Source organism: Sardina pilchardus, chromosome 3, assembly GCF_963854185.1.
Source record: "Sardina pilchardus chromosome 3, fSarPil1.1, whole genome shotgun sequence".
In the NCBI taxonomy this organism is placed as follows: domain Eukaryota; kingdom Metazoa; phylum Chordata; class Actinopteri; order Clupeiformes; family Clupeidae; genus Sardina; species Sardina pilchardus.
In genome coordinates, this window is record NC_084996.1 from 35,130,879 (window position 1) to 35,145,112 (window position 14,234).

Here is a 14,234-nt window from a genome sequence, read left to right on the forward strand (position 1 = left end):
GTCGCTGCCCCTTTAAATGCGTGGGACTTTAAATTACGTTTTAACTCCATGCTGATTTTGTTGATGAACAGCACCGTCTTTAATTCAGTTTTTCTACCGTTTAAATAAACGACACACGCGCACTTGTGTTCTTGCAATTCACACACAACAGATAGCCTACTAAGCCAAGGTTCCATTAAAAATGTGTCTATGATTAGAACTTCGTTGCTGATCGGTGGAATAATGTTATTAGCCTATTGTAGGCAATATGACAGCGCCAGCATCAGCTGGACAGAAGCTTAGGCTACACACTAATCAAATCTGCAGTTGCCTGTTAACATTTTCATCTGAATTAGATCTACATGCGGAGGTGAGATAAGTAGCCTTGCAAAGTTGAACTGAGAGAGTTGCCAATCTAACGGACTGAACGTAGCCTATATTTCTTAGCTTCTATTAGCGATAATGATAGGCTATACATCTACCGCTCCTTTGCTACATGATCAAATATTATCAGATGAGTGACAGAAGCACCGGATATGACCAACAGGCCCACGCGAGAAACGCTGGTCTTCTGGTATGATAATCATGCAACCTGATGCGCCCCTGAAGTGAGACGCAGGAAACAGAAATACTGCAAAATAATAACACGACTAAACGACACAAAATAATGTTATAACATTCCTGTCCTTCTGGTCTTCGAAAATGAAGAGAGATGTTAGCATGGTTTTTATTTTGTAAACCACATTTAGTCTCGTTTTTATTCGTCAACGATATTGCCTTATAAATTTAATTATAGTCATCCTCACATGGCCAGCATTTACGTTGCGTCTCGTCTCGTTATAGTCACGTGAAAAAAGTTCGTTGACGACGATATTTAGTCATAATTTTCGTTGACGAAAGCAACACTAGTGGGGAGGTAATCGCTTACGGCCATACCGCGCTGAGCTCGCCCGCTCTCGTCTGATCGCAGAAGCTAAGCAGCGCAGGGCCCTGTTAGTACTTGGATGGGATTCTGCCCGGGAATACTGGGTGCTGTAAGCGTTTTGCTTTGGATTGAGCTGCTTGCAGCCGCACGAGCTGCGCTTGATGACTGGGTCCGAGTGAAGGGTTAATCGCTTACGGCCATACCGCGCTGAGCACGCCCGTTCTCGTCTGATCTCGGAAGCTAAGCAGCGCAGGGCCCTGTTAGTACTTGAATGGGATTCTGCCTGGGAATACCGGGTGCTGTAAGCGTTTTGCTTTGGATTGAGCTGCTTGCAGCCGCACCAGCTGCGCTTGATGACTAAGTCTGAGTTGGGAGGTAATCGCTTACGGCCGTAACGCGCTGAGCACGCCCGCTCTCGTCTGATCTCGGAAGCTAAGCAGCGCAGGCCCCGGTTAGTACTTGGATGGAAGACCGCCTGGGAATACCGGGTGCTCTAAGCGTTTTGCTTTGGATTGAGCTGCTTGCAGCCGCACCAGCTGCGCTTGATGACAAAGTCTGAGTTGGGAGGTAATCGCTTACGGCCATACCGCGCTGAGCACACCCGCTCTCGTCTGATCTCGGAAGCTAAGCAGCGCAGGGCCCGGTTAGTACTTGGATGGGAGACCGCCTGGGAACACCAGGTGCTGTAAGCGTTTTGCTTTGGATTGAGCTGCTTGCAGCCGCACCAGCTGCGCTTGATGACTGGGTCCGAGTGGGGAGGTAATCGCTTACAGGCATTTTCGCGCTGAGCTCACCCGCTCTCATCTGATTGCGGAAGCTAAGAAGCGCAGGGTTCTGTTAGTACTTGGATGGGATTCTTCCTGGGAATACCGAGTGCTGTAAGCGTTTTGCTTTGGATTGAGCTGCTTGCAGCCGCACCAGCTGCGCTTGATGACTGGGTCCGAGTGGGGAGGTAATAGCTTACGGCCATACCGCGCTGAGCACGCCCGTTCTCGTCTGATCTCGGAAGCTAAGCAGCGCACGGCCCGGTTAGTAGTTGGATGGGAGACCGCCTGGGAATACCGGGTGCTGTAAGGCTGCGTTCAGACTGCCAGCCAAAATCCGATTTTTAGCCCATTCAGATTTGTATCGGATGTCACTTTTGAAGTCTGAACAGTGACAGGTTACATGAAATCCGTTTTTTGCGAAACGGTTGCAAACCACATCCAGGAGGTAGTTTCATATCACATTCGTATCGGATATGGACAGATGCGTCTCAGTCTGAATAGCTCCCAACACTCAGATCGGATTTGACTGTCCGTGACGTGACTTTACGTGCGTGACCGCCCACCTATTTTGAGTTGTGGAGCAACGTTACGGCTATGTCTTTTGACCATGTTACATTAAACGTGACTTAACAATACTCAATGCTAAATAGAGCATTAACCGTCTCTGCTCTGTTTCTATGGGAGTTACAAGGATCGACATTGTTCTATTAAATGCCATTAAATAATTAAATAGCCTTCCAACAGTTTGAAGCGGAGCTTGCCACTGATTAGTTTCGGTTTCTGTCGCGCAAATGCGCACACCAGGGATGGAAATTAACTTTTTTGTCAACCAGCCACTGTGGCAGGTAGATTTTAAAATCTACCGGCCACTCAACATTTTTACCAGCCAATTTATATTCAACCGTTCCATACATTATACTGCGAAGTACTGTTATATTTTCCAATCTATAGTTTGTTACAGAGCTGAGTTCAGTTATTGTGATACCAATACAGTTTGTAAATGTTACCCTCTAATTGCAAAACAATACACAAGGGTCTAGCATACTAGTATCGTCATGTTTATTAAAGTTTTCATTGAAAGATTGAATTTCATTAGTACTGTATTTTAAGCCTCAAGGCAACACAGTGAACACACACTCACAAAACACCAAATCATAGTGGCTGAAGTAAAAGTGATAAAACTATGACGAAACCAAACGATACTGTAGACACACAGTCAATCCTCATCAGAACCAGATTCTGAGGATGAGGAATCAGAGGAATCAGGGGAACAATCTTGGGTGCTCCTCCTCCCCTCCATGAAGTCTGGTCTTCGAGGGCGGATACTGGCCTGATGCCACAGTTGGACAGCAGGGTTGGGGTCAAAGTCATCTATGGATGGGCTTAAGAGTTGGACGACCAGTAGGTCGCAGAGACTAGATGTGGTAAGTCAGGACCTCCAGTCAGTCTTGACAAGCTTCATCTGACTGAACCCTCTTTCACAGTCTGATGTGGATGCTGGTAGAGTGAGAATGAGGTCAATCAAGCTCAGCATGTCAGGACACAGGTGCTTCAACATTCTGTTGATCTCTGGCCAAGTCTTGAGCCAAAACTCTCCAGTCTCATAAAGTTGTGTCTTAAGCACAGTCCACTGGTCAGGGATATGGTCAACGGCAACCCCAGCGGAAGTGAGGACATCTTGGAAGTGATGTGTCAATACCTCCACGTTGGATTCACCAAATTCTTCAGAATGCTCTGCATCGGGCCAACTGTTTAGATTAATCAACTTCGTAGCCTGGAGGATGCTCGTGCTCATATCAGAAAATCTTGTTTCGAGACTCTGGCAGAGCTCAGCTAGTAGCAAAGACTTTGCTCTCGTGACACGAGCTGTAGTGTTGTCATCTCTCTCATGCTGGTCCATGTAAGCCTTCAGCTTGGGGCCAGACCTGGTTTTGTATTTTGTGAGTATAGCCTGGGTGGTCGTCAGACAGTTGTGGACTTCAGCTACCGTGACATTTGATGCTTGAACTATCATGGAGAGGTTACTGAGGTGAGTCAGGCAGTCATGCATGAAGTTGCAGAACATCAGAGCTACTGGGTCCCGGCAAGTAACCACACGCTTTGTTCTGTTGGTTTGCTTTTACGCCTTCCACATTGGATGACTTAACCTATGGACAAAATCAAGTCAAACAGGTTGTTTTAGTTAATTGGCCTTTGGAAAAATGTAGTAACAATCATTAGAATTCACATAGCCTATGCATCACTGACACCTTGTCTAGAACTGTTCTACAGTCACTTTAACCCTACCTCCTCTAGGTGACTGGTTAATCCTTGATAACCTCTGAGGTACTGATCCACTGCTCTGAGGAGGTGGGATACTCACCTGGTGCCACCAATCCTGGTAGGTATAAGGGGTGTGTGACCCATCATTCTGAAACAACGCTTTAGATTTGCCCTATTGTGTGCACTCTCGCGATAAAATGTATGGAGGCCTGACAGATGATCTTGAAGTTGCCTGGCAAGGGCACATTTCTGGACTGCGTCCTTGAAAGCTAGCTCTAGCCAATGGGCCATACAGTGCATGACGTGTGTACTGGTCCCCCTTAGCCTGGCTACCACTCCTTTGTGTGCTCCTGTCATTACAGAGGCACCGTCAGTGCAACAGGCCACCAACTTTGTCTGCCACTCTTCATTGACCCTCTGCATCATGGTATCTATGGCCTGACCAATGCTCTCTCCATCTGCCTTCTCCACATCCTGGATGCCAACAAAATGAACCTCAACTTTCCCTCCATTGCAGAAACGTGCATACAAAATCTCCTGCTCCAGGACAGCTGAATCAGTTGACCCATCTGACAAGACTGACAGAAATTTGGTCTCTGCCACCTTGGACTGTAGGGTCGCTCTCTCTACTGCTGCAATGTGTCTAATGAACACCTTGGCCTGCTTTCGGTTGATATAGGTGCTGCCTACATTTACACCCTTTTTCTGGTCTAACCTAAAAACACAAGTACTGTACTTTTGGCTACAGGGCACCTGTGAACTCATTTGTGTAAAAACAACTGTTGTGCTGTCTATGGCTGAGTCTCAAAAGAGAACGCACGAGATTAACGAGAGACGTTCGAACAACCTACTTTGCATAGCTAGCGAATAGACAGACTGACTGACTAAATTCCAAATAGCTAGCCTAATATATATGTAGTAAACAAACACTTACTTGCACTGCCATTCATAATCTTTGAAAGGTCTTCTCTTTTTAGCTATGGCGTGGGCATTGCGGAATAATATTTTCATCTTTTCAAGTTGTGCCGTCTTTAGGCTGTTGAGAGTTTGCATAGCCTGACTTCCTCAGGTGCAGCTCTTCCTATATGGCTTTCTTTATGTTCTGGACATGGCATTTAGATTTTTCGTGGTCCTTTATGGCTTCTAGTTTAAGGTTTCTAGTTCCCATTATAAAACTGTTAAGTTTCTGAGTGTCCGAAGCATATTGGCGACATACACCGCAAGACATCACGCCATCACTATAGACTAGCCAGTCCCTTTGCCGTCCATCCTCTGCTACCTTCCACCTCTCTTGAAAATGTCGCTTGAAAGTCTTGGCCCGGCTGTCAGTTTCCTCCTGTAGGCCTATACTCTCCTCAGCTTTCCTTTTAGGTCTACCTCCAGAAATGAACCGCCACATTTTAATAAGTCCTCAGCTTTTCCTCAATAAATTAACTTCCTCTGATGCCAGCTATTCGCTCTGTGCGCCCTCTCTCATTGTCAACCCGCTTACGTGACGTACAGTATAGGCTCATAGATATACGTCTATGAGTAGGCTACAGCCTATACGTAGCTTTCAGTCTATATCTGTATTGATTTACCAGACGTTATGTTAGTTTTAGATTATTTTCTTACCTTTGTTGTGTAGTAGTGAAGCTGCAGTTTTAACTCCTTATCTTGTTGGAGACGTGATGGCCCACCAAATCTGATGTGCTATCCGGTAAATCCGTCAATGAATGGTACGATGTATATCATAAATAAAACTATTATATGTTGTCAATGTTAATTTAAAATAGGCCTGTGTGTATTTTCTACCTAAACGTATTAACCAGTAGCCTCGTTGGAAATGTATACAGTCAATGGTTGTAGGCTATGTAGCTGCCACCTTAACTGGAAGAGTAGCCTAGGTTAGGCTACAGACGCAATGATGAGAGCCAACATTCTGGCGCTCCGTTCCAGAGTGTGTTATGAATCTTGAGATCGTCATGTTCTTGCTATATCGATCGATGTTGAGGATATTGATACAAGGCCTGTGTTCTTATCTCTGTGTGGAGACTGCTAATATTATGATGAAATAAACAACTTGAAGTAGAAGTAGGCTAGTTGCTTACCCGCCACAGTGGCGGGTGCGTTGACATAATTCACCCGCCAGCGCTCAAAACTACCCGCATCTGGCGGGTGGCCAATTTCCATCCCTGGCGCACAGCCGCACACGTATGCATGCATTCAATGAACACTCACCTAGTTGTATTGTTCTATGTTTAATCACACCAAATTAGCAAGTATTTCATCCTGATGGTAGAAATGTTTGTTTTTGTTGCTACAGCAACCTGTCAGATCACATCTGAGATGTGACCCAGTCTGAACAGAGCCATATCCGATTTGGACACTTGCTAAAGGCAGTGTGAACAGTCAGCCCTAAAAATCGGATATGAGAAGGAATCAGATTTGAATCAGATTTGAATCAGATTCGTCTGCAGTCTGAACGCGGCCTAAGCGTTTTGCTTTGGATTGAGCTGCTTGCAGCCGCACCAGCTGCACTTGATGACTGGGTCCGAGTGGGGAGGTAATCGCTTACAGCCATACCCCGCTGAGCACGCCCGCTCTCGTCTGATCGCAGGAGCTAAGCAGCGCAGGGCCCAGTTAGTACTTGGATGGGAGACCTGGGAATACTGGGTGCTGTAAGCGTTTTGCTTTGGATTGAGCTGCTTGCAGCCACACCAGCTGCGCTTCATGACTGGGTCCGAGTGGGGAGTTAAAGAGACCCTATGCAACTTTGTCATAGTCATAAAATCGCTTAGAAATCGTTGTTTTGCTTGACTGACCAGTTTTATCGAAAACAGTAATATTTCCTCCCGCCCCCGGTGTCCCTATCCGCTATTGCAACCTTGCAACTTGTTCAGGAGACGATCGTTCCCTGTTTACATCTGGAGGGCTGAGACGCATAAAGAACAAGAAGAACCACGCTTGCCATTTTTATATATAGCCTATATATGTATAAATATACACGCTAAAGCTGTCGGGGAAGCTCTGCAGAGAAATATGCAAGCATAAAACGAGCGAAAATGAAAAACGAAACCGAAACTTAAGATGAAATCGCCAATCCTGCATAGTTTCTGCATAGTTTCTCTTTAATAGGCTATGACAAACATCTCTGTCACTGTGATGTGGCCAGTTGCATGCCCTTTTTTCCTGTGGTTAACCGGTGATATCATCACCACACTAATTCCCCTGACTTTAGCTATTTGGTCAGCTTTTTTGTGGGTTAAGGTTCAAATGTAAAGGTTGGTAGGCCATTCAGAAAAATAGAGAAGCAAGGCATGTGAGTCAGAAGTCATGTGTCCTGACTAGAACTGAATGACCTGGGTTCACAAAGCTAGAGTGTGAAATCCAGTTGCATGAAATTGGTCTTCATCTAGAGGATACATGTATCCCGAGAACTGACTAACAGATTTACAAAAGTTGGTGTGTTCAGCAAAAATACAGCCTTGTTCATGATGGATTTTACCATAACAGGGAAACATTTCAATATATTGTCTCAATATCTGTACTTATCATTGGGTACATCCACATTTGATCCTGACTAGGCTGTCATTTATGTGAACCTTTAGTGCTCATAGTATCGCTTCTTTGCTGACGTGCAGTGGTCAGACAACCCCAAATACACTACAGTAGTAGAGAAGAGGAACTGGACACACATACTGGACAGTCCATACTGAAAGCAACAGCAGGGAATTCTGGAAACAGAACCAGCATTGTACATCATCACTCAGTAAAGCTCAGCTCAGGCCAGTGACAAGTTAATCCTACCATCCTGCTGATCTATGCTTTTCATTTATTTATCTATCTATTTATGTATTTATTTATTTAGCCTAGGCCTACTCATTTATTTGAGCTAGGTGTTTTTGACAATAACTCACTGAATACACAGTTCATCCCTCATCACTGATGCTTAAACATTGGATGGAAATAATTGAAACCACCCTTACACTAGTGCTTGACTGGTGCAAAACCTTTCTACTATAACGTCTCTGGCCAATTGAAATCCAATACCCACTAAGTCGCTTAAATAAAACACAAAGCATATTATAGGAGAGAAAGACAGAAGTGAGGTGAGAAAAGAGACAGGAAAGAGTCATTGTGAAACAGCACATAAGGATGCCAGGAAACACACAGAGGTACCTCAGATGTTACCGTTGCATCATGCATTTCCCAAACATGGTGTTCTCTTATGACTAATCACTGTATAGCGTGACCATGACTCATGGCTTTAAAGGGGTTTAAAGCCCTCACATGTGCCCTTCCTCCCTCCATCTGAAGGCTTCTCCTGCACTCTCCATCATCCCCTTTTGAAATCTCCTATAACTGAAAACAATTCAACTAACTATGACTTCCATTTCTTTATTTTCTTTCGTATACACCATTGACTATTCATCAGAGAGTACAGTTAAAATACTGTGAAGCCCTAATGTGATTCAATTTTACAACAGCAGATGGCAATAGAGGACAAATGGTGTTCTTTATTTTCCTTCTTCTGAGGACTTCATTGGTCCTTGATATTTCCAAATGTCTGATGGGGGAGCTTTGAGTACTTCCAATTTCCTCTCCACCACTTCAGTAATTGCATTTCACTTTGTATTGCTGAGACACTTTTGGCCACTGGCACATTTCTTAATACTGTCACTCAGATGGCAAGTCCCTGACGGGCTGATGCAATCAGGCCTAAAAGTGGCCCCTTAGCCTGCTGAGCCTCTGATTTAGGGAGGGTGGGGAAGTTCAAACTGGTCATAAACAGAACCAAATGCAGTTTATCCATGCTGCTCCTCTTGCTACAAAATTGCACAAGCCATGATGTTTTGTTAAGCTAATCGACACAACTCTTAGTACACTGCAAGAACTGTCTAGGACATGTCGAGGGAAGATATCAGGTTTACACCTATAATGATTTAAAGTCATTTCTAATCCCATAACTCACTTGGTTTATATTCTGTATTATTCCTTTAAATGATCATAATGATTCATCCCCATTGATCATCCTGCTGCGTCTGGTTTGATGGAAGCATGAGTATTGTATATGGTGACTGGTTTGGGTTATGCATTTGTGTCATAAAGCCAGAGAATAAAAGACAGCTCCACAAATCAGGATTTCAGAGGACTATCGATCAACTAAGTGACAAGATTTCCATGCCATGAATATGCATTATGTGACTTCTCCTGTGGTGTGTGTGTGTGTGTGTGTGTGTGTATTTGAGAGAGAGAGAGAGAGAGAGAGAGAGTGTGTGTGCGTGTGACAGAGAGCGTAAGGTGAACTAGATACGTAAGTAATTCTCCTAGGGTCTGGCATGCTGGAGCTTGCATCCTCAAGAGACTGTGTGGCATTATGTGTGTGTCTGTGTGTGCAAAGACATGTATGCACCCAATTGCTCTCATAACAAGTCATTTTGTGTGTGTGTGTGTGTGTGTGTGTGTGTGTGTGTGTGTGTGTGTGTGTGTGTGTGTGTGTGTGTGTGTGTGTGTGTGTGTGTGTGTGTGTGTGTGTGTGTGCGCATCTTACATTACCCCACAGTAGGGGCTGAGTCTGTGATGATACCTCCACATTAGATACAGTAGCACTAATGGCTCCGCTCAAATAAACATGACGCTGATATGTTTATGAATAAGGAATGAAGCCTATTCCAAAATAATAATTAAGGCCTGTGCTTTCATTAGCTCAGTCTGGGGTTATTGATCCGGGTGCCTATTAAGGCCCGTGTGATAGATCATTTCCTGCAGGCTCTCCCAGTGGAGGTGAACTGAAGTGACTCCTAGCTGAAGCTGCACCAGGCCCAGCAGCTCCAAATAAGTGGCGCTCGCATAAGTCAAGTCATCGGCCCACAGGCGTTTCATCACACTGGAAGAATTTCGCAACAAGATGTCCTCAAATAGAAAGGAGTGCACCTGAAGTGGAAAAGATCTGTCCATCACATGCCATCGTTATCACACAGGCCATGTCACACTGCTATGTCTGTGCACACAGGAAATGTGAGGTCTTATTGTGACAGATCGTAGAGCTAAATTCACACCATGTGATACCACCATCAACAGCACTGGTCTGAGCAACAGGACCATGAGGCAGGGTGTGTGTGTGTGTGTTTGTGTGTGTGTGAGTGTGTGTGTATGTGTGTGTGTTTGTGTGTTTGTTTGTGTGTGTGTGTGTGTGTGTGTGTGTGTGTGTGTGTGTGTGTGTGTGTGTGTGCGCAGAAGGACCAAAAAAGCCATGTATGTTCACTTCCTATTCTTGCCAGACTGTTTCCTCTCCTTTCACCTTTGACTAGCCACTGATGTATTACTTTTACTGACCAGTATCCTCAAGAGACAAAATGATAGATTGACAATGTTAGTGTGTTTGTCTGTGTGTGTCATATATATACTGTATATATATATATATATATATATGTGTGTGTGTGTGTGTGTGTGTGTGGTAAATAGGGTTTTGTTTGATAGCAATTTGCAGGATGAAGGTCAATCAGGAAACATTCTTTAGTGATGTGCATCAAGGGAGAGAAACTAGCTTCACCCAGAAGATTCACTCATATCCCTAACTAAACAGGGAAATAACCTATACTTCTGTATGTTACAAACAAAAGAGGGTGTGCCCTCCTGTTGTACTGTAAGTCTGCATGAATATGTAGTAGATGTATAGATCACACAAGCTAATCCTCCTGACGGTTGCTAATCACAAGGACCTTACTTTGCACCTGGCCAAATGTTATGCTAATAGAATAGTGCCCGAGTAGGTACTTGGAGCAGCCATAAGCCACAATGGGAAGGTGTGAAGGTGTGATATTCCTGCACACCTTTAGCATCTGCAGACACAAAGGGTCAAGCAGAGTATCAGGGAGTAAGGAGCGGTGCTCAGAAAGTCTTCCTTTCAATACTAAATCTAAATCTAGTTATAGACAATGGACATTTAAGAAATATAGGCTACAGAAGGTACATGTATACAACAATGAGTCTGATTCACAACTCTTTTATGTTGGAAGTCATTGTGTACCAATTGAGTTCAAGAGGAATGAAGTAAATAGACATTTCCTGCAAAACATATTTGTTCACAAAGACACACATGAGTCCTGGCATACATTATTCAAGGAGAGTGCTATGCTTAGGCTATATTCTTAGCACTCGGAAATGAGAGATAAAACTTTTAAAGACAACTTTGGATGTTATGTCTGTATGTGCCATATTCAACATAATTTTTATTATGAAAAATACCTAAAAAAGCAATACAAATATATTTATAAAAAAGTATCTATATATATATATATATATATATATATATATATTAAACTAAAATATTAAAATATTATATTAAATCCCACGATATTCTTTCCCCAAGCTGGATGGGCAGGTCCCTGCTTATACCGTGTCTGGCAACTATGAATGCCGATCCATCTGTACAGAAATCTGGTTTCCGGAATTTCTAGAATACCCCAATCGCGTCCCACACAATTACATAGACGCACAGACTCATACACTCTTTGTGAAAACGCGGAGTTCTGTTGTCAACCTTCGGGTGCAGAAGGCGTCGCTCAGTGTCCGCTATTTTCCTGTAGTCTTCTGACTAACGCACTTGGCGCTGATTAAGGATAGAAATAGCCTTTCTTTCTTTAGTCTATCTGTTTGACTAAGTTTATCAGAGACAGAGACGCGCGTCTGAAATTAATTCAGAAATACTTGAAAAAGATAAAGAAAATCTAACCACCTCAGTGTTCCTGCTGCTTAACAGTCCCACGTACACTTCTGAAAATGTCTGGCGAAGACGCACCAGCTCAGCAGCAAAACGCCGAAGAGCAGAAAAACCAGGAGACTAAAAAACCCGCTGAGGAGCCGAAAGCGGAGACCAAGCCAGACTCTCCGCCCGCCAGCGCCGCCACGGAGGCTGCAGCCGCCCCAGCAGCGGCAGAGAAGGCGCCAGAGGAGGAGGCTTTCACCTACCGGTCCCTGGTCCTGACTGGGTATGGCGGTTACGATAAAGTTAAGCTGCAGGTGAAGAAGGGGAAGCCGGCCCTGAAAGCCGGCGAGGTAATGGTGCGGGTGAAGATGTGCGGGCTCAACTTCGCCGATCTTATGGCTCGCCAAGGGCTGTACGACCGGCTCCCGTCTCCGCCCGTAACGCCGGGGATGGAGTGCTCTGGGATAATAGAGGCTGTGGGGGAAGAAGTGACGGATAGGAAAGTAAGTAGACTCGCCTACGGTTCTCTGTCATCATTTCTATGCTTTACTCTGAAAATGCCACGTTGCATTCATTAGCATTGATACAGGCCAGTTCATTACAATTGGATTCTTATTGCATCTCCTTTGAAAGCGGCCCATTATTGCCAGCGGTCCTTTTTGGGGCGTGACACGATTTGATTTGATAATGTGTTACTCAATTATGGTCAGTAATGCCTCTCAGTGTTAATACTGTAAACATATTTTGCTCAATCAACTTTTTAGATGAATTACCCTAAATGGGCCAGCCGGTTTGCATGTGCTCCTCATTGTGATCAAGTTTGGACACAAAAACCGACATTGCCCTCGTCTCTAAATTACTCAGTACGAGTATTACTCACTACGAGTTATTGGTGCGTAAAGGGTCGCTAAACGTTTAACGGAAGACCGGGCGCACCGTGGCTTGCGCGTCCATCATCGCAGCTTTGACTTAACAAGTGGAAAGTTACAACCAACGCCTCCCCCTGCCTCCAGACTCTCCCCTCTCCCCATTATTTATTGCGCGAAGCCATTCCACTAGGGCACCTTTAATTGACATCGAATTGGACGGTGTCAAGAGCCAGCCGGCCAGCGCCCTTTGCTCCCCCCCTCACACGCGCTGCTCAGAATGCAAGCTGTCTGTTGGTGCGCACCTAGATTGACAGCTCCGAGAGAGGCAGTCACACCCATGGGAATAACTACTAAAAGGGTGACTGGTGAGACGGAGAGAGAGTTCATGTCTGGCACTGCAAACAAGCTGACCAAAAAGTAGACTACTTAATCACGGCTCTGTCAAATACACACACCAAATACATGCATCATTTACTGGAAATGCTTTGAATGGGCTAAATGTCGGCGAAATGAGGCATGATCCATAGGCACAATAACGCACTTGTAACCTATCATGAACAAGGGAGGGGTGTGTGATGCGCCCGCGTGGTGGCTGTCACCGGCGCCTTTTGTTTTAAAGCTCACGCTCGCGCGCGCACACACACACACACACACACACACACACACACACACACACACACTCTCTCTCTCTCTCTCTCTCTCTCTCTCTCTCTCTCTCTCTCTCTCTCTCTCTCTCTCTCTCTCTCTCTCTCCCTCCCTCTCTCACTCGCGCACACACACACACAAACACACACACACACACACACACAAAAGCACTCACACTCACACAGAGATGCAGACGTAGCCTACGCACGCAACGCACGCAACGCACGCAACGCACGCATCTATCTCCCAAAGAAAAGGGCGAGGCGCGAGACTGTCCAGACAGAAAACGAGAACTGCCGTAGCCTACACGTTCTTTGTCACTCACCTCGCGCATTGTGACTATGGGGGTGCCTCCCTAATTTCACTTATCCATCCGTGCAACTAAGACACTGGGGGGCAGCCTATAAAATGTGGAGGCTATAGCCGTCTGCAAAGGTTAACGTTTTAATGATATGAGACAGATATTTGACATTTGTTATACTCCTGTTGATTTGATTTAGGCTACATTAGACTATTATTTTGCTGTGTGAAGAATCAGTCGCAGACAGAATGGTAGACTATAGCTTTTGCCAAAGTGCATTATTACCCACGTTGGGACCATTGCATTTTCAACACTTTATGCCACGATTAGCGACAACAATTACACAGGATTTAGAAAGCCGTCGATGCTGGGTACCACAGCCGTATCCCCCTCTCACTGGCTCACATCAAACGTTTGATGAGTCATGTGTAAGTGGTCGTTACATTCGTATCCATGGCGACGGCTCATGGCAAAAAGGAGCTATGCTCTCTCTCTCTCTCTCTCTCTCTCTCTCTCTCTCTCTCTCTCTCTCTCTCTCTCTCTCTCTCTCTCTCTCTCTCTCCCTCCCTCCCTCTCTCTCTCTGGATTATCTCTGAAAAAATCAGACCAAAACAGCAAATAGGCTTTCAAGGTGTTGTGGTGTAGCCTTGTTGTGGTGGTAGCAGGACCTTGGTAATCTGTGACTCACAGCATGGATTGTGTGTCTACCATGCTGTGTTCCTCACTGGTGGTAGTGGTAGGGCTGTGTAGATGCTGACTGATAGTGTTATTTACAAGATAATCCTCCCCCCATTCA

The 14,234-nt window shown here is 45.0% G+C and overlaps 1 protein-coding gene, 1 non-coding gene and 5 pseudogenes across 2 annotated transcripts in view; all 7 read left to right on the plus strand.

Moving 5' to 3' along the window:
* Positions 1–901: 901 nt before the first annotated feature.
* Positions 902–1,020, plus strand: LOC134077691 (5S ribosomal RNA; annotated as a pseudogene).
* A 73-nt stretch (positions 1,021–1,093) lies between these two features.
* Positions 1,094–1,212, plus strand: LOC134077673 (5S ribosomal RNA; annotated as a pseudogene).
* Positions 1,213–1,285: 73 nt separating this feature from the next.
* On the plus strand, positions 1,286–1,404 carry LOC134077653 (5S ribosomal RNA; annotated as a pseudogene).
* Positions 1,405–1,477: 73 nt separating this feature from the next.
* Positions 1,478–1,596, plus strand: LOC134077652 (5S ribosomal RNA). Its single transcript, XR_009938700.1, has one exon. It is a non-coding gene; the product is annotated as a 5S ribosomal RNA (ribosomal RNA).
* Positions 1,597–1,862: 266 nt separating this feature from the next.
* Positions 1,863–1,981, plus strand: LOC134077661 (5S ribosomal RNA; annotated as a pseudogene).
* Positions 1,982–6,484: 4,503 nt separating this feature from the next.
* LOC134077683 (5S ribosomal RNA) lies at positions 6,485–6,600 on the plus strand (annotated as a pseudogene).
* Positions 6,601–11,435: 4,835 nt separating this feature from the next.
* Positions 11,436–14,234, plus strand: part of vat1 (vesicle amine transport 1) — a 24,215-nt gene continuing 21,416 nt past the window's right edge. The window contains exon 1 of the mRNA XM_062533041.1: positions 11,436–12,126. Within this exon, the coding sequence (XP_062389025.1) occupies positions 11,698–12,126 (429 nt within the window). The 5' untranslated portion in view covers positions 11,436–11,697. The remainder of the gene's footprint in view (positions 12,127–14,234) is intronic.